Genomic DNA, 19,638 nt, shown 5'->3' with positions numbered 1-19,638 from the left:
ACTGCCTCCACGGCGGAGTTTGAATCCCCCTTACTCAGCGCCGGGGAGGGCATCGTCGACGCACCCGCCGGCGGCGATCGGAATGCGGTCCTACCGACATGATAAAGCAGTGCGGCGCGGCAAAGAGACGACGAGAATGCACATGCGAAACAGATGTCCAACGTCCGAGCGAATCACCAAAGCCGATCTGGCAAGGTCAAGAACTGCCTTCAAAACACCGAACATCTTTGCTACACACAAGCAGAGGTGAAGCGGCAGAGCTCGAGTGCGAATGTCCCTTTGAAGGCGATTGTACAATACGCTGTTCTACTTACAACACATTATTTTCTCTAGTAGATACTGCCCGTCTCTCAATACAATGCAGGTGCACCAGTCTTCATGCGTACGTATGCTGTCGTCAATGAGGGTGAGGTCAAGAAGAGGGAGAATAAACGATCGTAAGCTAGTCTACGTCCATCTCCGAGGGACCCTCAGGCTTCGCCTGCTGCTGCTGTTCCTCGGTCTTCGGCGTCTGTGTGCCCTTCGGCGTGCCCTCGCCAGGCGTGCCGGCCGTCGGCTCGACCTTAGGCTTGGGCTTGGGCTTGGTAAGGATGGGCGTCGCGAAGTAGATGATCTCGTCCTTCTTCTTGAGCACCTCCGCAGCCGTGAAGACGGGGTCCGTGTTTTTCGGACGCTCGCTCTGGCGCACGGACTGGTCCTCGAGCCACTTCTGGATCGTTGCACACTTCTCGACGATCGCCTGCTTGTCCTTCTCCTCGATGTGCGCGAAACGCTCGTCGTTTGACGTCGCCTGATTCATGTAGTTGTTGATCGTCTCGCGCAGCTCGCTCGCCACCCGTGACCGCTGCTCGGCCTCCTTGTAGCGGTTGATGACGGGGTCGGCAAGAGCGTGGAGCGCATCGAGGCGCTGGACGTAGACAGACTTGGTGGCGTCCTCACCGTCCTCAGAATAGAGCCAGTCCTCGGCCTCCTGGAGCGCAGCAAGGATCTTCTCCTTCTCCTGAGACTGGACGTAGGGCGCGTAGCGCTCATCGAGACGACTCCGGGTGTCGTAGATGAACTCCTCCAGGGCGTTCTTACGTTCCTGCGAGTACGGGGATAGTCAGCGCGTGCGGATATATCACGAAGTATGGCTTCGCTAACCTCAGTATCGAAGACGAGTTTGTCCGCAGCGTGCATCTGCGCCTCGACCTCCCTGAACTGAGAGACGATGCTCGCGTCGAGGCCAGAGTGGCCCCAGACGAAGGGAACCTCGTGCTTCTTGACGATCTTCTTCTTCTTCGGCTGCGCTGCCTCGCCCTCAGCCCCATCGACCTGCATCGGCTGCTCCTCCCTCTCCTCAATCTCCTCGGTGTACGCCTGCTCGAATGAAAGGATACCGTTGGCGCTCAGACGGGTCTTGACCTTGACGATCTGATAGTCGCCGTTCGGCTGCGGCTGGACGTCCTTCGCCGTGAACTTCGCGATCCAGGGATTGATTCCACCCGGCAGCGTCGACGGGTCGGCGTAGCGTGCCTCGACTTCAAATGCGGATTTGCGGTAGAACGTGAGGATCTTGGTCGACGGGATGTTGTTGCCCTTGGGGAACACGGTGAGCTCCGTATCCTCGTCCTCGGGCTGCCTCTCCCAGGAGACCTTGATGGCGTACGGGTTGATATCCGTCATCGAAAACTCGCGGACACGGAAGGTAGGCGAGAGCATGGCGCATGCGAATGTCGCGCCGCGGGCTGCGGCCTCGTCCTGGTTGAGCGTCGTCGAGAGCGTCTTGCCGCCGAACCAGTTCTGGATCTTCTGGCGGACGGCTGGGATACGGGTGCAGCCACCGACGAGCTCAACGGTGTCAATCTGGTCGATTGTGAGGCCGGAGTCCGCGAGGGCAGCGTGAAGAGGCGCCTCCAAACGGCTGAGGACACCAGAGATGAGTTCCTCATATTCTTCGCGAGTGAGACGGCTGTGGACGTCGACGTCATTCATGATCGATTCGACGTTGAGGGGCGCCTCAGCGTTCGCGGAGAGAACCTTCTTGACGCGGTCGCAGCCAGCAGAGAGACGGAAGATAGCTTTGGGGTTCGAGAGAACATCAATTTTGTACTTCTCTTTAAACTCGGTAGCGAAGTGCTGGAGGAGGGCGTAGTCGATGTCGCGACCTCCGACATGAGGGTCGTACGCCGTGCTCTTCACGGTCAGCTGACCTTTGGAGAACGCGACGACGGCAACTGACATGGACGAGTGGCCGACGTCAACGAAGGTGACATGTCGAGGGTTCTCAGCTTCGGGCAAATCGGACTTGGTGATACCGTAGCCGAGCGCGACGGCAGTCGTGTCGTTGATGAGACGGAGGACGTTGAGACCAGCGATCTGGGCAGCGTCAAGGAGTGCCCTTCGCTGGATGTCGGTGTACCAGCCAGGGACTGTGATCACAACATCAGAAACGGCGGTCTTGAGCTCCTTCGCGGCAGTATCCCGGAGCTTGCCAAGATACATGGCAGTGAGTTGAGTAGCCGAGAAGACCTTTTGCTCGCCGAGGTAGTTCACCTGCCAGAGACGGGATGAGTATGCAGCTCAAAAGCATCATATAGGTATAGGATGACATCATCGATATCTCCGAGCAGAGCGACGCAAAAAGGTAGCGAAAGTAGCACTTCTTTGTACGCACGCAACGCTCTTTTGGTACCAGTACGCGCGCCGAGTAGCACGAATGAAACTTTCTTGTGAAAGAACACCCACCTGCGCACCGACGGTGCCATTCGCGTCGACGAGCTTCACATGGGTGTATTTTGACTCAACCTCCAAAATCTCAGGGTCTGTGATTGTCCTACCAAGCAGCCTCTTGAGGGAACCGACGGTGTTGCGGAAGTTGGAGATCTCAAGGGTCTTTGCGGGCTCGCCGATAGCCCGCTGCTTGGGTCCGAAAGAGACAATAGATCTGCAAGGCGTTGCATCAGCACGGGTTCTCACAAGTAAACCCTCTTAAACGTACGGAGTAGCACGGTTCGAAACCTCGTTGATGATGATGTCTATACCACGGTGTCTCGCAACACCAATCTACACAAAGTTGCGCGAGTCAGTATCGATCTAGACGCCACATTCGGGTACAAAGAGGCAAGTTACCTTGCTGGCGAGAGCACCGAAATCGATTCCAACGACGGACATAACGGACGGGGAAGTTGCAAGGGAGGGTAGTTCGTAGAGGTCGTAATCGAGCGTAAGGATGGGGCGAAGGGGATGTGCAGCAGCCAGGATTTGTGGCACTCTGATCGCCTTTACGCGCCCAAAATTTGGTATCCCGATCTGGTGTCACTGCCTCTTTCGGGCATTTTCTTGAATGTTCTCGGTTCTTCCAAAGCCTTCCACCACGCCCTTGCCTTACCTCATCGATAGCATCTCTTATGTATTTTTCTCTTGCATGCAAGCAGTCGAGGGCATGCTGGATCGACGACAGACAACGTTGCGTGTGCACTAGAGTGATCTTGCCGAATATGAAGCCCTTCGCAGGATCCGCGACGTTCAGAAAGGGGGCAGGGGATGTATGCCTAGTGCATAGTCAGATCTACTTGTACATCTACGTCTACGGGCTTTTTCATTAAATCTGGCCACTCGGCCCGACTGGTCCTGTAGTATTTGCAGCCGTCTCAATCGGCTTCATCGCAGGGAACAGCAACACCTCCTTGATGTCTGTCGTGAATGTCATGTCAGGATGAGCGTATGGAGCAGAAGCGGAGCAGGACGCACTAGTTGAGTCGGTCAGGAACATAACCAGACGGTCGATGCCAATACCCCATCCACCGGTGGGAGGAAGACCGTGCTCGAGCCTGCGAGGCGCGTCAGTAACGGAGCACGTGAACGCCACTGACAGCCGACTTACGCGTCGACGAAAGTCTCGTCGATGCCCTGTGCCTCGTCGTCGCCCTGCTCCTTCTGCCGCACTTGCTCCTCGAACCGCAACCGCTGCTCGAAGGGGTCGTTCAACTCGGTGTATGCGTTGCAGAATTCCTTCCCACACATGAAGCCCTCGAAACGCTCGCAGAGTCCCGGTCGTGACCGGTGGTACTTGGCGAGCGGCGACATCACCTGCGGGTGGCCGACAATGAACGCGGGGGAGATGCACAGAGGCTCGATGAATTCGCCGACGAGCTTGTCAAGCAAACGCGCATTCGTCCTGGGCTCGCTGCAATCGACGTTGTGCTATGGGACGAAAGTCAGAGCTAGGATCGGGAGCGTGTCATACTGTACGAGGAAGATGCACCTTTTGGCAAAGATCACGAAGGAATTTGTTGGCCTCGTCCGTGTGGAGGGTCTCACCCGGCGGGAACTTGACACCAAGCTTCTCCTCTAAGGTCTCGATCATGTCGTAGCGCTTCCAAGGGCGCGCGAACTCAAGCTGGTAGACCTTGTCGCTGCCCTTACCCTCCGGGTGGTATTCGAGCGTCGTCTTGCCGCCCGTGAGGTACTTGACCATACCTTCGACGAGAGCCTCCGTCAATTCCATGATGTCGTACATGTCTGCGTAAGCCATGTAGAACTCGCAGATAGTGAATTCGGGGTTGTGCGTCAAGTCGATGCCCTCATTGCGGAACACACGTCCGATCTCGTATACACGGTCAAGCCCGCCGACGACGAGCTGCTTGAGATACAGCTCGGGAGCGATCCGGAGGTAGAGATCCAAGTCGAGGTCGTTGTGATGCGTGATGAAGGGCTTCGCGGTCGCCCCTCCCGCGATCATGCTCGTCATGGGGGTTTCGACCTCGAGGAAACCGAGGTTGTCAAAGAAGCGGCGGATGTAGTTGATGATGCGGGAGCGGGTGAGGAAAATGCGGCGGGTGTCGTCGTTGAGGATGAGGTCAAGGTAGCGCTTGCGGTAGCGGGTCTCCTGGTCCTTCAAGCCGAAGTGAGAGGAGGGGAGCTGGTGAAGGTTGGGTGCGAGGAGGATCATCTGCGAGGGGGCGATGGACAGCTCGCCCTTCTTGGTGCGCGCGGGGGTACCAATCACACCGACGATATCTCCGCGGCGGAAGTGCTCATGGTTCGCGACAAAGTTGTCGGGATCCTCCGCGTCTCTGGTACGACGAGTCATGGGTGGGTTTCTAGGTCACATCACATATCGGAAGAACGTACTGCTTGTTCGCCATGATCTGAACCTTCACGCCCTCGCCATGGAGGTCGTAGAAGCGGAGATTTTGACCGGACGCGCGAACGTTGTGTATGCGGCCCGCGAGAGCTTCTGTAACGCCTTCCAGCTTCTTTCCAGCCTGGATTTTACCCTCGAGGCCGTACTTGTCGATGTAGTCGGTGATCGAGATGGAGACATGGAACTTGTGGGGGTAAGGGTTGGGAGACTGAGTCTCCTTTAGCTTAAGGATGTTTCTGGAGCGTATCTCAAAATATTGCTGTGGCTGATATGAGGACGGAGGTCGTGCAAGCATGGGGACGGTACGCACATTAGGACTGAGCTCCTCCTCGTCGACAGCACTGCTCTTCGCAGCAGCGGGCTTCGGCGGTGCCTGCGCGGCCTTCTCCGCTTTGCGAGCTTCAATCTCGCGGGCCTTCTGACGACGCTTCAACTCACTGACAACGTAGGGATCGATCAGAGTCGGTGGCTGGAAAAGGGCCTGTGAATACTCACGTCTTAGAAATCAACTCCCCGGTGACGGGATCCTTATGGGTTCCTGCGTTCTCGCTGGCCATTGTGCGCAGATGGTAGATGGGGACTGGATATGAGCGAGGAGGAAAGGGAGCCCTTTGGAGGAGTAGAGCAGAAGATCTGAAGCGAATCAGTCTCTGCATCTACTTTTTTGAGTTTATCCCAGCGCAATTTCGAGGCCATGTGAGTCACGGAACGCGTCGCGCGTTTACCCCCAGAAAGGCTGCTGCCTTATGTCATGCTCTCTCACGAATACACGTCCTGTCACGTCGGCTATTCGGGGCTGCGTCACGAGTGACTGCGATAAGTCGCCGGATAGGAACTTTGCGGCGCCCGGACGACGACTCGAAGCAGTCTCCCCTTCCCTCCGCTCGTCGTCCTCAGCGGTGTCTCCATCCTATCTCTCATCTCTTTCTTGATTACCAGTCTGAGTGCCCATTGTCCTCAGCAAAAGCAGTGCGCAGCGCAGAGCCTGCGCATACTCGCATCGGACATCATCTTATCGCTCGCTTGCAGCCCGGGACCAAATATTTTGTGGACCCACACATGGCGACAAGACAAAACAAGAAGCGCAAGGGTCGAGGCAATGCTCCTCCCCGCGAACGCACCGTCACCACCCTTACAGACGGACCAGACGGCCCCTTCCTTCCTCCTCCTCCAGTCGTCTCTATGACTGTAGTGGACGACCATTCTCTGTCTCCCCCATTCCCCATCAACGTCAGCACCCCTATCCCTGGTTCCCAGCCTCCTCCGGGCCTGTCTGCCAGTTCGTACCCCCTGCAACCGTTCTCTAGTCCATTCCCATACTACGCACACATGTCACCGCACGCTACCGGCCCTACCTTCCAGCCACCAGTGCACCTTTCCAATCCACAGTTGTACCCGTCTACACCGGTACCACCATCTATATCGCTACAAGTCCTTCCCCCCGGCAAGAACGATCTCGAAATATTGGAGAAGCTCAAGGAAACGATCAAGAACAACCAGCACGAGCTCTTCCGCCCAATTCCTCAGCCTGCTGCTCTCGCTAGTGTCTACCTCGGTCCTAGGTCTTCATCTAGTGCTGCATACGTCCCTCCCCATCCTGAACAAGCTCACGCGGCTTCTGCTCCTTCCGGTCTCACTCATCCTCATGACGCTCCCAGCAATAGTGGCGACGCCGCTCCATCAACGCCTACTATCTCTCCTCGTGTCCCACAAACGCCAGATCACAAGGATACTCCAAGGAAGCTCATCCATCGCTCCTCTACGAGCGTGAACCAGTCTCCGAAGCCCAATGTGCTCCTCACTTTCGAGTTGTTACACTCTGTAATATCCGCTGATCGTACGTCTTCGTCGCAGGCTATGCAGCCACCTCCCTCGCCTACGAAGCGTGCGGATAGGTATAGTCCAGCGTCTAGTTCCGTTCCTACTCCTCTCTCTAGGCAAGACACGACAGATACCAGGGGCTCTCAACGCTCTGCAGACGGCGAATCCAGTACTCAAGTGGGTTCTCCAGGACTGGATAGACATGAGCGTAATGGTCACGCAGGTGAGCTCACGGAAAGCCCGAGCTTGATATCTGCGAAGCTTCCCCCTGTCGATCCCAAGGACGACACACGGCTGCGAGATTCTTCTTGGGCTACCCGGAATGGCTATGAGGACAGAAATCGACTAGGACCTCTTGCCTCTCGATCTGATGCTCGCAACGGTAGCAACCCCGTTGTAGTAAACGAAGATCGTGGACTGCCACAAAGGGACCAGAGGCCATTTGAAAGGGAGAGAGAACGCGAGCGGGAGAGGGACCGAGACCGTAGCAGGGAGAGAGAACACGAGCGGGATGCTGACCGCGATCGGAGGCTGGACCACGGCCGGTTCAGAGACAGAGAGGATCGCAAGGACGACAGGCGCATCGAAGACCGCGCTCGTCCATCAGATGATCGTAGGCCACCTAATGGAACGCGATATGAGCCTCGTCATCCTCTCCGACGGTACGATTCCAAGGCGTCCGAAAGCTCGTTGAATCCTGGAAGGCGTGATGACCGAGGCCCTCCTGAAACTCGGCCGCCTCCTCGGAACCTGGGAGAAGAACGTGCTATTGTCCGGCCGCCATTGAATGCTGCTGCTCTTCCTCCCCGATCGGTCTCCGAGGAACGTCGTGCTCCTCCGCCATCAGGCGTTGATAACCGTGCTGCTCGGCCTCCTCTACCCATCATTGACGACCGAAGACCCCTTCGTAGCCCAGAGCGTCCTTCGCCTAGAGTCATTGATGGCCATCGGTCTCCTCCTGTATTGCTTGACCGTCCGGGAAGGCCTGATGATAGGCGCCTTCCACCTCTTCCAGCGACCGATCGTCCGGCTGTGATTGTGGATGACCGTCGCCGCCCACCTTCGCCTGCTGCAATCGATAGGGCTCCTCCTAGGTCTCTGGACGACCGCCTTGCACCCATCTCTGTTCCTGCTGCTTTGCCGTCTGACCGACAAGTGAGGCCTGGTGACGAGCATCGTCCCTCTGTTCCTGCTGTGCCTGGTGATCGACCACCATTTGCAGCTGTGAGCGAGGACAGACGCCCGCCTGCCCCTACTTCGGCTCCTGCGGACCGGCCACGACCTGGAGAGGATCGCCGACCTGTTCTGGAGGAGCGTGTCGCTCACCCGCATGTCCCTGCTCCTATCGACTCTCTGCCTGCTCGGCCACCTGCAGAGGATCGTGGCCCCCGTCCTGTCCATCCTATTGATAGAAGTACTAGACCCGCTTTGCCTCTAGAGGAGAGGATTAGTCGTACTCCGCTGCAAGAAAGGCTTGGTAAGCCCGCTGCTCCCCCAAGACCAGATGACAGACCTGCGCCGCGACTGGAAGAGCGGCTGAGTCGTTCGGGCAATGGTCCACCTTCCCTGGAGGAACGGCTCTCTAATCCTCCTGCTGCCGACAGCCGCCCGCCACGTCCTCTTGATGACCGACCTCTTCGACCTCCGCCATCTCTCGAGAGGCCTGTTGGACGTCTTGATGATCGCACTGTTCTTGCTGAACCTGCGCGCACTGCTGCTCTGAGCGAGCGTCCCCCTCCACATCACGATGACCGTCACTTTCCTCAGCCAGGTCGTTTCGCTCGTCCTGCGAGTCCTGCTCTCAGCGATCGCGGTCATCCACCTTCTCGACCTCCCTATCGCGCAGCCTCTATAGCTCGTGACGAACCGTCACGTTCATTCAGGCCTATATCTCCCATGCCTGCACGTCCACCTTCCCGCTCTGACGTCCGTGACTTCCGGCCTGATCCCAGGGACAGAGATCGTGTAGAATCCCGTGCCCCGTATCGCCCTGATCTGGAAAGGTATCCGCCTGAACGTCGACCCTCGGATCTGATGGACGTCGATCCTCCACCTAGGTTCAGCGACACCCGTCCGCCTTACCGACGACCTTCGCCACCGCCTGCCGCTTCTTATCCACCTCGTGCGGGAGAGCGCGATAGGACTTGGGTCCCTGCTGGTGAAGCTCCTGCTTATAGGGATCCGGAACCTAGCTCCAGGCCGCCTGCGGATCCTCTCAGCTATCCTCCGCGCGAATGGCGCGACTCGGAGCGGCGACCATACGGGGACGACCTTCAGGATCGTTCTTGGGACAGGTCGAGGGAGTACGAGCGGGAGAGTCGCTTCCCGGACCGCGATGCTCCGCCTCCGGCTTGGGAAACACGTGAAGAGCGCGAGCGTAGGGGAACGTACCCGGCTCCTGCGGACTTGCCCCCGCCAGCCCGATCGTACGAGCAACGTCCTCTTAGCTCCCGACTTTCAGATCCTGATGTGTATGACAGGGGATACGTCAGGGACGATCGTGCACCGGCACGGTATCCGCCCGTCGAGCCGCCAAGCTCGTACTCGCGCGTCCGCCCGCGCAGCCCAAGCCCAGGTCCGCTGCGGAGGGGTACGGCAGGCGACGATCTGCGCCCGCCGCTCAAGCGCCCCCGGGACAGTTCCTACCCCCCGCCTGCGAGTGGAGGGTACTATCCTCCTGCAGACCGCGATGAGCCTCGAGGACCCCCACCGTCGGACTACCCGCCGTGCCTGCGCACGCCCCCGCCCGCGAGCGGTGGGTACTACGACGACCCGAGGTACAACACGAGTCCGGGGCGCGACAGGGACTATATCGACTCTAGGGATCGGGACCCGGGCTATGGGTACGAAAGGCGCGATCCCCCAGGTAGGATGCCGCCGTCGAGGTCGCCCCCGCCGTATGGGAGGCCCCCTGCATACGGGAGGGACGATAGGCGTTACAGCATCCCTCCGCGCGGTTGATCGTACGTGGGTGTGATCCTGGAGATTTACGATGTTGATCTGTTGGCTGACGATCGCTGTTAGTTTAATCAGTTGAGGATCGGGCGGCGTCTCATAAGGCTTTCTCATCTGTCGATCAAGTCTGCATCATTTTCCGCGAAACGCACACGAACAAGGATTGCGGAAGACATGAACGTTGTATGTACACTCTCGCCGTTTTCCGTTTGTGAACTGTGCCTATCTTGCTTTGCTGTGCATGTATGTGTTTGGTTATGTCACGATGCAATGTCTCTGTCATCTCTCTTCATCTATCATCTACCAGCACCTTGTGCAGATGCTTGGATCTATACAGTAGTTCCGTTATGTATGACCGGACATGGTCCACATAAAATTGTATACTGAATTGCTTCTGAGCAGTGCCAGTGGGAAACTGTGCAAGTTCGTTGTTTAGGGTGTCATCATGCCTTCTGTGGAGAACTACAAGAATGTTTTGCATATTGCACTGAGCGAGGGTATTTGCCTGGTCGACAATCTCAATGAACGAAATGGCGGTCCTGCAGGGCCTTCCGAGTTCGGAGCTGCCAAGGTAGCGCTTGTAAGGGCGTCTATAACCGACGGGGCGAGAGCCGAAGGCGATGGGCAGACGCAACAGTCAACCATCCTTCGCCTACGACCACCATGACCACCGTCTCTCCCTTCGCACGGAGCAGCGTTTTCGACGAGCCCCGCCTCGGCGGGCGCGAACAGACTGTGAGTGCTTCTCGCGTCCTGCGTAACGATTCGCCGGAGCACCAACAGGGCCTATCTCCGCGCGCCCCAGATCGAGGAGATGTATAGTGTGCCCGAGAGCTTCCTAGAGATCGAGGTGCGCAACCCTCAGACGCACGGTCAGCACGCCTTCGTACGTTTGCTACTATCCTTGGTTGACTGAAACTGCGCGGTCGTAGGCTTTGGCCGAAAGATGTACACCGACTACGAGATCGTGTGCAAGGTGCGTGAGATACGCCCGCTCCAACTCCGCGCCTCTCTCATTTCCCTCCTTTCGTCATGCTACTGTCCCTGGTCTCGCCTTCACCATCCTGCTTGTGTACACGATCCTTGTGTGGGTGAGACGTTGCAGACAAACATTCCTGCATTCAAGCTCCGCCACTCGGTCGTCCGCCGGCGGTACTCGGATTTCGAGGCGTTCCGCGACATCCTTGAGCGCGAGTCTACCCGCGTGAACATCCCGCCTCTGCCTGGGAAGGTCTTCACAAACAGGTTCTCAGACGAGGTTATCGAGAGCAGGCGCGAGGGTCTTGAGAGATTCCTGACCATCGTGGCGGGTCATCCTCTGCTTCAGGTGCGTTGGTACCCCGCGTGGAACGTTCGCGAACGCTGTATGCTAACAGGTGATTATCGGGCTGCGCAGACTGGAAGCAAGGTGCTGTGCGCGTTCCTGCAGGACCCTGGTTGGGATAAGTCGCAGTGGCAGTGAAGTTACCCACTTGTCCACTGCGTTGCGTCGACCATGCGTCTGGATCTGCCTATCTTCATTGACTCTGATGTCCCCGTCTCTTCATATGCTCACGACTCCTCCTGTCTTGTGTTTGCATGTTCTCACATGTTCCTTTTCTTTCATGTTCGTCGTGTATTATACAACTGTTTTCTTACGCTTCAGGTATAACAATGTGTGGGTGTACAAGCACGACATCTCTGCCAAGACTCGTCCGCTATGCAGCACGTCATCCCCTGATATGATCAAGCTCGCTCCAATGCCATCGTACGTTCTTCAGATCAGCGCTTATGACGTTCACCCGCATTGGAGTGCTAACTCCTTCGCTGCGGATGAGCACAGCAGCTTCGTTACACTCAAGAGCGCAATACGCTTGCTTGTCTGGTCAATGTGGAACTGTAGCTGCACCTGGAGCGCGTGGAGGCCTACGGATGCATGCAAGAGAGGGTCCGATTGTTTCCTTCTGCGGCGTCTGCTACTCGGTTTCGAGACAATACGAAACATACAGCAGGCAACATTCGACATAGTCACCGGGTCATCTTACTCCTGTTCATTGTCCCGGCTCATCATCTGGCGGCAGAACCCGAGTTCGACCTAGGAGTTGTTTCGTATCAATTCTCGCGAATTCTTCTCGGAGATCTACAGCTACTCTATCGCCTTGACAGCCGTGGCACCAATGTAGTACAAGAGGCAAAGCCCTGAGTCTTGCTATAGTATCATTGTGATCTACCGCTATCTCCAATTCTCACGTACAGGACTCGATATCACTGCTTCGTACTGGGAAGAATGTCATTGTGGTTTGGGCGCTGCGCTCATCAGCGCCCGCCATTGGTTTTGTGAGCTGCTGACCTCGCGTGAGACTTCAAATTTTGCGACTTGCCCCCATCCTCGAAGCTGCAGCCCCGCTCGCCTCCAGCGAGGTGAGTCCTCTATCCGTACTCTTTCAATCGACGCTGTCGGCCCTAACGTGAGTATTCGCAGGTGATCGGTTCACGACTCGCGTGCTTTCCGTTGCAGTGGTACAAATGCTGCTGCTTTCGTAGGCTATTGTTCGCCAGCAAAGTACGTTTTACCTAGGCATGCCGCGTAAGTCGATCAATTTGACAATTGGACAGTTCGCGATGTGGCTGTTAAATACCAAGACTGGGGAGTTCAAGTCATTCGGCAATCCACGCCATGTTCGCTATGCCATCCTGTCGCATGTCTGGTCGACGGAGCGACCAGAGCAATCATACCAGGAGACTCGTGATATTATTGCCACTACCCCCGCTGGCACGACACCTCTTTCACGGTACTCCGATAAACTACAGCGCTTCTGCGAGGTCGCCGCGGAGGACAATTTCGATTGGGGGTGGGCCGACTCCTCTTGCATAGACAAGACAAGCTCCTCCGAACTCACCGAGTCCCTCAATTCGATGTACGACTGGTATCGTTATGCTGGTACCTGCTACACCTTCTTACACGACCTCGACGACGTCGATATCGCGGACCCCATGTTTCGCGAAGAGTTCCGCAACAGCAAGTGGTTCACGCGCGGCTGGACATTGCAGGAACTGCTTGCTTCCAAGGTACTGCTCTTCCTCTCCAAGACATGGCGCGCGGTAGGCTCCAAGCACACGCTAGCGGAACTTGTCGAGAGCGTGACGGGAATCGACCGCTCCGTCCTCACGTTCCAGGAGCCTCTAGAGTCGTTCAGCATCGCGTGTAAGATGTCCTGGGCGGCGTCGAGGACCACGACTCGTGTGGAGGATGAGGCGTACGCCTTGATGGGAATCTTTGGTGTGAACATCCCGATCTCGTATGGTGAAGGCCGTTATGCTTTCATTCGCCTCCAGGAAGCGATTGTTAGGCAGCATCCGGATCAGACTATATTCGCTTGGGGTCGCGTCCTCCCTCCCTACCCATTTGTGTACACTCACCATGGAGACACCGCCCCCGTTATCAGCAGTATCCGAGTTCCACCCTTACTGAACGAGTACTTCCTGGCATCCGGACCTCGCGAATTTTCCGAGTCGACTGCCTTCCGGCCCCTTCCCCGCGGTGAATTCGCCGAGTTACTTGGACTATCTCCCGAGCACACATACCAACTATTCACCCCGACATCTTATGGCATGCATGCCTATGTACCCCTTCTCACCATTCACCGCGACGACCCCCACCTCAGTCTTCCCACGCATCTCGCCATCCTTGCCTGTGAGGATGGAGAACGTCGTATTCTAGCCCTCCTACTCCGCCCGCAACCGGCATCCACAGGCCGCGATTTCCTTGTCGGCGCCGTCGTCGGGGATACGAATGAACTTGTGGGTTCAGAGATCCCGCTGCAGTCAATCTATTACCGGGTGACATATCTCTCCCGTAACGATATTACTGCTCTGAGTCGGCGACCTCGAAGTCTCGTAGAGATGGTCGATCTCTACATCCCTCATCGACCGCCCGTAACCGCGCAGAAGTCCGAGCTAGAGGAGACGACACATGCCGCGCTGCGCGACTCGCGAGAGTTCTTCGAAGTCCGCCTCTCTGGGTGGTGTCGGAGACTTCTGAAACGAGACGGGTACACTGTTACCCCAGAGAACGATACGAACGTGGCTCACCACGATTGTCGTCTCATACTTCTTCCACCCTCTGCCAGCGCTACCTCCGCCATTGTGATTCAAAACAGCGAGGAGCATATTACCATTCGTGTTGGTCGATGTAATTGCGTGCTGGCGGACACGTACCATCTCCTTGCGGTGATGGTGTCTTCGAGAGGTCGTACCAGTCCCTTTGAGATTGACTTCCAAAGCCCACACCACAAGAAGGACCACTCGGCGCATATTCACTCATGGCGATTCAGTGGAGGTTTTGCCGAGAAGGAGATCTCACTTGAGTCGAAGGAGTACTTCAAGCCCACGATTCATTTACGTCTGACGTTCAGCCACGATACACAACACTCGGTCGGTTCTCGCCCGAGGTATACCGACTAGGCGTAGAAATCTGGTCCACTCCTCCACTCGATCCTCCCTTGTCGACCTCTCCAGTTTCTCTGGAAACTATCCAGATCCCTCGGACCCTGAGCTACTCAGAGGTTGCTGCCTCGCCACCTGTCCGAGAAGCAGCGCTCGCCAGCCAGGCTTCGCGAATGTTTTCTCTGTACCCGGGAAGGCTCCCTTCGCAGGACTCTCGCATGAGGACCTCTACGCTGATCCAAGGGTCACACCGCCAACGTTCAGCGACACCCCAACAGACGACCTATCAAGAATCGCTCGTTCGGCCACAGGCCGCGCGCTACTCGCGAAATGGCAACATCACGGAACCCGTCACCAGACGGGTTCCGTCCGTGGTAGCCCCCCCTGTCAGGATAAGTCAAAGCGCCTCTCCTGCGCTCAGTTCATTCGGATTTCCTTCCCGTGCGAGCAGCCAGTACTCGAACGGGAGTCAGGAGACTATCCGACCGGGCGGTCCACGCATCCGCCAGTCAACCACGAACGGCGCGTTCAATGGTGGAATAGCACCTAGTAGGCCTAGTAGGAGTAACTCACGGACGCCTGGCACACCAAGGCAGACGTCGACCAGAGCGCCTTCCCCTATAGTCGAATATGTTGAGCAGTATGATCAGCAGAACACCACGACGTCACCCGTTCGTCAGAATGGTGGCATCCATACACCCGTCTCCGCGAACCGTCAGCGGTCGAGGTTATATCAAGGTAGCGGCCGCAGCGCCCCGGGTCAACAACGGCCGATTCGACACAGCACGTCCCAATACCAGGATAGCGGACAAGGTCGGAGCCGAGGCCGGGGAAGGGACGGGAGTGGGCAGTGGGAGTATCAGGTGGAGGAGGATTCCGATTTGTAATGGACTATATCTTGTTGAACTCGTGTGTAGCAGTATCTCGTCCCCAACTCTGTGTATCGACAGTCCTGTACGCTATGTATTGCGTTATAGTTATAAGGTTTGTATGGTCAGAATGTTCGTGGTCGCATGCCCAACCTCATCGGTGCTTCTGGAACTTTGTAACGATGTCCAGACCAACGGTCGTGATAATTCAGCCAAAGCTTCAAGTCTGTTCTGTAGGCACGCAGAGGTTCTTCTACAACGCAAGCTATGTAGTCCAACTTGGTGCTGAATTTACATTTACAAGAAGTGCGTGGCACCGTTGAATAAGGCTGCGCATCATCCGTTTCTGGTAGGACCCAATGACCGGCAGAGTATTGTGTAATGATCTCATGTCAAGACTCTTCGCCTTCGTGATGTCTTCAGTCTTGACGCGGTGACCCTCGCGCAGGACAAGGATATCATACAATGACGCCGCAGTCGTAATCGGCCCACAAAACAAGAGTCGACACACAAATCAAAACGAGCACGCGCATTAGACAGCATACAATCAGCTTTCGGGGCCTCCCTCGGCAGCGAACGCTCAGACGTCGAAAACAAAGTCCTCCACACCGCCACCCGCATGCTCTCTTTCCAACATTGCCGCGAGCGCGTCTCCATCCTCCTCCGCTACATTCCCCGGACGCCTCGCATTCCCGCCCGCGGTCGAAGATCCAGCCTTCAAGGTCGCCTTCCCCACTACAGTCGCCAACCGCGTCCGCCCAGCACCTGCATCCTTCGCAGCGACAGCCCCCGTTGTGGCCGACCGGACGATCGGTCTCCCCTGCGCCGCCACTGTCGTATTCGACGCGCTCGCAATGGGCCTCCTCACCCCCATCGCCGCGGGACGAGCTGCAGCGGGGCGCACAGGGTTCGGTGTGGTGCTGGCGACGCTTGTCGACGCCGCTTTGGCCGCGCGGAGTGCGGATGTGCGTGTCTGTCCTGGGACGGGCAGAGCGATGCGCGACGACGATGAGGACACAGCACGGGTTTGTGGGCGTGATGAGGGTCCTGGAATCGCTGTTGCTGGTCTGGGAGGGGCGGAGGGCTGTGTGCGTGAAGAGGACGAGGAAGCGGCGGCGCGAGTGGAAGGTGCGCGCGGGAGTGGGATCGCGGATCTTGTAGGTTGTGCGGATGATGATGGCGAGGGGGAGGGTTTGGTGGAAGTGCGCGCGAAGGAACTGTCATCCTCTGTGAAGAGAGACGCGATTAGTTTCTGGTATAGTCAGAGACCACTCTGGAGAGGATTGCGTACCGAGTTCGGGCAGTTCCAAACCGGCGTCGAATGAATCTGGTTTGAAGCCTGTATCGGCGAGGAGCCGCGTGACGTCGATTTGTTGTTCAATTTCGGCTGCGTAGAACACATCCGCAGTGTCGTCCATGAGACCACCATGCCCGAGATTGAATAAGCCGCGGCCTATCGTCTTGTAGTCGGGCAGCTCAAACGGTGGTTCATAGGATAGCTCTATAGCTCGTCGTTGCGCTAAGCACCAGTAGCGTGTCCATTACGGAAACAGAACTCACCGACAGCGGGAGGAGGCATGTACTCGATCTCGTCTTCGTCCTCATTCACAGCGGCCTCGGTCTCCTGCTTCCCCTCCTGCACAACGCCCGCGATTCCCTCCATATCGCCCGGGCTGACATCCCAGTAGTTGCCCTTGGTCAGCGGGGTCTTGAAGTTCCCACCACTCAAACGGCCTCTCAAACTCTTCCTTGCGCTCGAGGGGCGAAGCAAAGGGGCTACGTCGGCGGAGCCCTGCTGTGGCTCTGGGGCAAGGAGCGCGAGCTTGGAGAGCTTGAGGCCGGGAGTCTTCCCCGCTGGCCCTGCACCGCCAAAGTAGTTTGCAGCGAGGACGCGGTTAGGGAAGGGAGTCTTGTCCGTGAGCGGACGGGTGACGGATACAGAGACGAGTGGCTTCTTGCCATCTGCGGTTTGTGGGCACGCGCATGCGTCGTCAGAATCGTGCTTATAAGGACGCAGAGGACATTGTGCGCACGGGCTGTACCAGGGCGGAAGGGAGTCTGGATATGACTCTTCTTTGAAAGGACGGTCTTGGAGCCGCTGTAGATGGCGTTCTCTTGTAGGGCATTGCGGCCCTTGAACTTGCGACCGGGAGTCTTAGCGTTGAGGATAGAGTGTGGTGCATCTATGTCTGCGTTGATAGGGATAGGTCGTGAGCTGAGCATGGCTAGATACGGTTGTTCTGCGGTGACCGGTAGCCGTCGCTGCTGTCGTCGCTGAACTCAACCACTGGCAGCCTGAACCCAGTCGGCGCTCATACACTGTACGCGTATGGAAGTCGCCCGGCAGATGCCGGTTCAGGCAACCGAGCCTGGGCCTCCGGAGTGATTTGCTGAGGACCACGTCGCCAGTAATTTGAATCTGCTCGTATCATCTCATACAAGCCCCAAGTCATCCTAGGCTGCAAGCTATATGTACTTCCCGGTCTCTGACAGCGGCCAACCGTCTTATAGACTGTCTATGGAGCAATCCTCCGAGTCTGCTTCCTGCGTCATCTATCATCGAGTAAGCTGACTCTGCCGCTCGAGTTCATCACCCGCCTAGGGCTTCACGTATGCCGAGGCTCTATAGTTTTTGCGCAATACCAACGGCCCAAGCTCTTTGCGCTCGCGTTCTTCTTTGATCTTACCATAAATATGTTGTCCATCGCCCCTGCCCTTCTGACGACCCCTCTCCATCATATCAAGCGTATCAAACATCCCAAGAACGTCCCTTTCTCTTCCTTCTGCTCTTTCTCACCAGGGTCACGTTGTTGACCCGAACAGCAGAGCGTATGCAAGTCACTCCTGTGATGCTACGATCGCGTCCCTGGTAAAATGTATCCGTCGAAACAATCCTCGAAGCTGCACAACTCTACGGGCACCCGCATCGTACTCCGAGGTCAAATGTGGGTACCGCTAGTTCATACGTAGTGCAGCGATCTCAAATACCGAGTTTTCACAAAGAACAGGGTAGCATACTCGCATCACTCGCCAATCCACCCTGAAGATCTCGATTCTGACAACCGGTATCGGCCATAGAACGAGCTCGAGGCTTCTGACTGAACCCCACGCCAGGGATCAATCCCACGCCATCTCTATGCTTCTCGACCTTCTGACATACCCACACTGAGCTTTGTCGCCCCGCGTTCCCGGTCGTCAATCCCACAAGCGTAATCGACATCAGCAAAAAAGCGAAAAGGATGGTCAGTGATGACCAGGTTCCGCAATTCTGACCAGATTGGGCAAGGTATGAGAAGTAGATGGTAAACCCGTAGCAAATCCGCCAGATATGGTGTGCAATGGCCAGACCTTGCAGGGCGCCTGGACATTGACAGCCATTTCTTGCTGAGCATTCGGACAGCAGCTACCATGCTATAGGGGAACTAAGGCCGATGATGTACATTATTGACTGAGCCAATGGACATACATGGTCAGCATCTGGTGCGAATTCTACTATGGAGCCCAAGCTCACGCTACGAAATGGTCTATTTGGATCGTTTACGAAGAAAGCTAGCCAACAGATTATCGCACAATTCGATGTTGTATATTCCATAATTGATAGTCATTGAGGGCAGACTACTATACATGGAAGAAGAGAGACATGAAAATATTTACCAAGTACTCGCGCAATTTGGCGGGGTTAGGGTTAGTAGCATTAGAGCTTGTAGGCGAACATGTCGATGTCAAAGACGAGCTCGTAGAATTACGGGGCGAAGGTGACCGGGCAGACTGTCTTCTTGTCGTGGGGCTGCAGGCGGGTCTTGGAGTGAAATGTGCACGACGGCTGGGCAAGGAGGGAGGGGACATACGTATGCGGTGTAGGCGGGGCTGTCTCGAAGCGGGTGGGGTTGTATGCGCAGACCTGCTTCTTAAGATCGTCGGGGGTGGCAAAGGAGTACTAGCGGAGTGAACATCGCCCTGGAGCGTGAACACGAACTTACGGTGGGTGGAGGGCTTCGTGGGTGTGTGCTCGCGGTTGGGCCAGTTGGAGATGGACTTAGAAGGGATACAATCGAGAGGTGGGGGGTTTTGAGGGCGACAGTTCAGGGCAGGGTCGGCAGGATAGCTGTGCGTCATCGATGAGCAGGCTTGAGTGACTTGTGGAGAGTCTATGTAGAAGGGTGAGGATCGTGAAGGGAAGGTCGCCCACTTGGGGCAAACACTCACAATATTTGGCTTCGCGTTGCAGGTGACTAACTACTATAGGGTGACACCTCAGCGCTTTTCATGTCAGGGTCAGTAAGAGTTGTAAGTGATGCATAATCGAAGAACATTGAGATCTGAGAGCCCTAGAGCTTGATACCAAGCTGAAGGAGTCCAAGTATGGCGTCTATGGAGCGCCCGTCTCCGTCCGTCAGCCAGCGATGTGCCGGTAGACATCCGGTCGACGTCGACTATCGT

General features: G+C 56.6%; 7 protein-coding genes across 7 annotated transcripts; 4 read left to right on the top strand and 3 right to left on the bottom strand.

The window, feature by feature from the left end:
- Positions 1–189: 189 nt before the first annotated feature.
- Positions 190–3,213, bottom strand: DICSQDRAFT_178120 (heat shock protein 70). The gene is made up of 5 exons (XM_007362184.1): positions 3,112–3,213; positions 2,981–3,045; positions 2,728–2,926; positions 1,144–2,535; positions 190–1,084 (listed from the first exon to the last, which is right to left on the bottom strand). The coding sequence occupies exons 1-5, from the start codon at positions 3,151–3,153 to the stop codon at positions 443–445; spliced, it is 2,340 nt and encodes a 779-aa protein (XP_007362246.1). The 5' UTR covers positions 3,154–3,213; the 3' UTR covers positions 190–442.
- Positions 3,214–3,462: 249 nt separating this feature from the next.
- DICSQDRAFT_99547 (lysyl-tRNA synthetase) lies at positions 3,463–5,954 on the bottom strand. Its single transcript, XM_007362183.1, has 7 exons — positions 5,624–5,954; positions 5,439–5,565; positions 5,116–5,387; positions 4,247–5,057; positions 3,866–4,185; positions 3,733–3,812; positions 3,463–3,675 (listed from the first exon to the last, which is right to left on the bottom strand). The coding sequence occupies exons 1-7, from the start codon at positions 5,782–5,784 to the stop codon at positions 3,584–3,586; spliced, it is 1,863 nt and encodes a 620-aa protein (XP_007362245.1). The 5' UTR covers positions 5,785–5,954; the 3' UTR covers positions 3,463–3,583.
- A 233-nt stretch (positions 5,955–6,187) lies between these two features.
- DICSQDRAFT_14680 (uncharacterized protein) lies at positions 6,188–6,748 on the top strand (the record flags this gene model as incomplete). The annotated part of the gene is made up of 1 exon (XM_007362182.1): positions 6,188–6,748. A coding segment is annotated over one exon (561 nt), but the record flags the coding sequence as incomplete, so codon positions are not given.
- Positions 6,749–6,766: 18 nt separating this feature from the next.
- DICSQDRAFT_152748 (uncharacterized protein) lies at positions 6,767–10,237 on the top strand. Its single transcript, XM_007362181.1, has 3 exons — positions 6,767–9,375; positions 9,430–9,912; positions 9,974–10,237. The coding sequence occupies exons 1-2, from the start codon at positions 6,986–6,988 to the stop codon at positions 9,908–9,910; spliced, it is 2,871 nt and encodes a 956-aa protein (XP_007362243.1). The 5' UTR covers positions 6,767–6,985; the 3' UTR covers positions 9,911–9,912; positions 9,974–10,237.
- A 330-nt stretch (positions 10,238–10,567) lies between these two features.
- On the top strand, positions 10,568–11,585 carry DICSQDRAFT_79880 (PX-domain-containing protein; the record flags this gene model as incomplete). The annotated part of the gene is made up of 5 exons (XM_007362180.1): positions 10,568–10,639; positions 10,710–10,776; positions 10,837–10,880; positions 11,010–11,231; positions 11,301–11,585. The coding sequence occupies 5 exons, from the start codon at positions 10,568–10,570 to the stop codon at positions 11,364–11,366; spliced, it is 471 nt and encodes a 156-aa protein (XP_007362242.1). The 3' UTR covers positions 11,367–11,585.
- A 688-nt stretch (positions 11,586–12,273) lies between these two features.
- Positions 12,274–15,321, top strand: DICSQDRAFT_178116 (HET-domain-containing protein). The gene is made up of 3 exons (XM_007362179.1): positions 12,274–12,304; positions 12,366–12,446; positions 12,500–15,321. The coding sequence occupies exon 3, from the start codon at positions 12,506–12,508 to the stop codon at positions 14,345–14,347; it is 1,842 nt and encodes a 613-aa protein (XP_007362241.1). The 5' UTR covers positions 12,274–12,304; positions 12,366–12,446; positions 12,500–12,505; the 3' UTR covers positions 14,348–15,321.
- Positions 15,322–15,649: 328 nt separating this feature from the next.
- On the bottom strand, positions 15,650–17,457 carry DICSQDRAFT_79873 (uncharacterized protein). The gene is made up of 4 exons (XM_007362178.1): positions 17,232–17,457; positions 16,759–17,160; positions 16,490–16,699; positions 15,650–16,425 (listed from the first exon to the last, which is right to left on the bottom strand). Exons 1-4 carry the CDS (start codon positions 17,419–17,421, stop codon positions 15,779–15,781), a joined length of 1,449 nt encoding a protein of 482 aa, XP_007362240.1. The 5' UTR covers positions 17,422–17,457; the 3' UTR covers positions 15,650–15,778.
- Positions 17,458–19,638: the final 2,181 nt, after the last annotated feature.

Source organism: Dichomitus squalens (assembly GCF_000275845.1).
Source record: "Dichomitus squalens LYAD-421 SS1 unplaced genomic scaffold DICSQscaffold_3, whole genome shotgun sequence".
Classification (NCBI taxonomy): domain Eukaryota; kingdom Fungi; phylum Basidiomycota; class Agaricomycetes; order Polyporales; family Polyporaceae; genus Dichomitus; species Dichomitus squalens.
The sequence above is the reverse complement of the archived record's forward strand: the minus strand, read 5'-3'. Positions and strand labels throughout refer to the sequence as shown.

Excerpts from the sequence above, each read along its gene's own strand:
- DICSQDRAFT_99547 (XM_007362183.1), bottom strand. The coding sequence starts at position 5,784 with ATGCAGAGACTGATTCGCTTCAGATCTTCTGCTCTACTCCTCCAAAGG. Across the intron at positions 5,566-5,623 it reads GGGGAGTTGATTTCTAAGAC|TGAGTTGAAGCGTCGTCAGA; the intron begins GTGAGTATTCAC and ends CTACGTTGTCAG. Across the intron at positions 4,186-4,246 it reads TTCGTGATCTTTGCCAAAAG|CACAACGTCGATTGCAGCGA; the intron begins GTGCATCTTCCT and ends TTCGTCCCATAG.
- DICSQDRAFT_178116 (XM_007362179.1), top strand. The coding sequence starts at position 12,506 with ATGTGGCTGTTAAATACCAAGACTGGGGAGTTCAAGTCATTCGGCAAT.
- DICSQDRAFT_79873 (XM_007362178.1), bottom strand. The coding sequence starts at position 17,421 with ATGCTCAGCTCACGACCTATCCCTATCAACGCAGACATAGATGCACCA. Across the intron at positions 17,161-17,231 it reads CTTCCGCCCTGGTACAGCCC|ATGGCAAGAAGCCACTCGTC; the intron begins GTGCGCACAATG and ends CACAAACCGCAG. Across the intron at positions 16,700-16,758 it reads CATGCCTCCTCCCGCTGTCG|AGCTATCCTATGAACCACCG; the intron begins GTGAGTTCTGTT and ends GACGAGCTATAG.
- DICSQDRAFT_152748 (XM_007362181.1), top strand. The coding sequence starts at position 6,986 with ATGCAGCCACCTCCCTCGCCTACGAAGCGTGCGGATAGGTATAGTCCA. Across the intron at positions 9,376-9,429 it reads TTGCCCCCGCCAGCCCGATC|GGGATACGTCAGGGACGATC; the intron begins GTACGAGCAACG and ends TGTGTATGACAG.
- DICSQDRAFT_178120 (XM_007362184.1), bottom strand. The coding sequence starts at position 3,153 with ATGTCCGTCGTTGGAATCGATTTCGGTGCTCTCGCCAGCAAG. Across the intron at positions 3,046-3,111 it reads TCGGTGCTCTCGCCAGCAAG|ATTGGTGTTGCGAGACACCG; the intron begins GTAACTTGCCTC and ends AACTTTGTGTAG. Across the intron at positions 2,927-2,980 it reads GTTTCGAACCGTGCTACTCC|ATCTATTGTCTCTTTCGGAC; the intron begins GTACGTTTAAGA and ends AACGCCTTGCAG.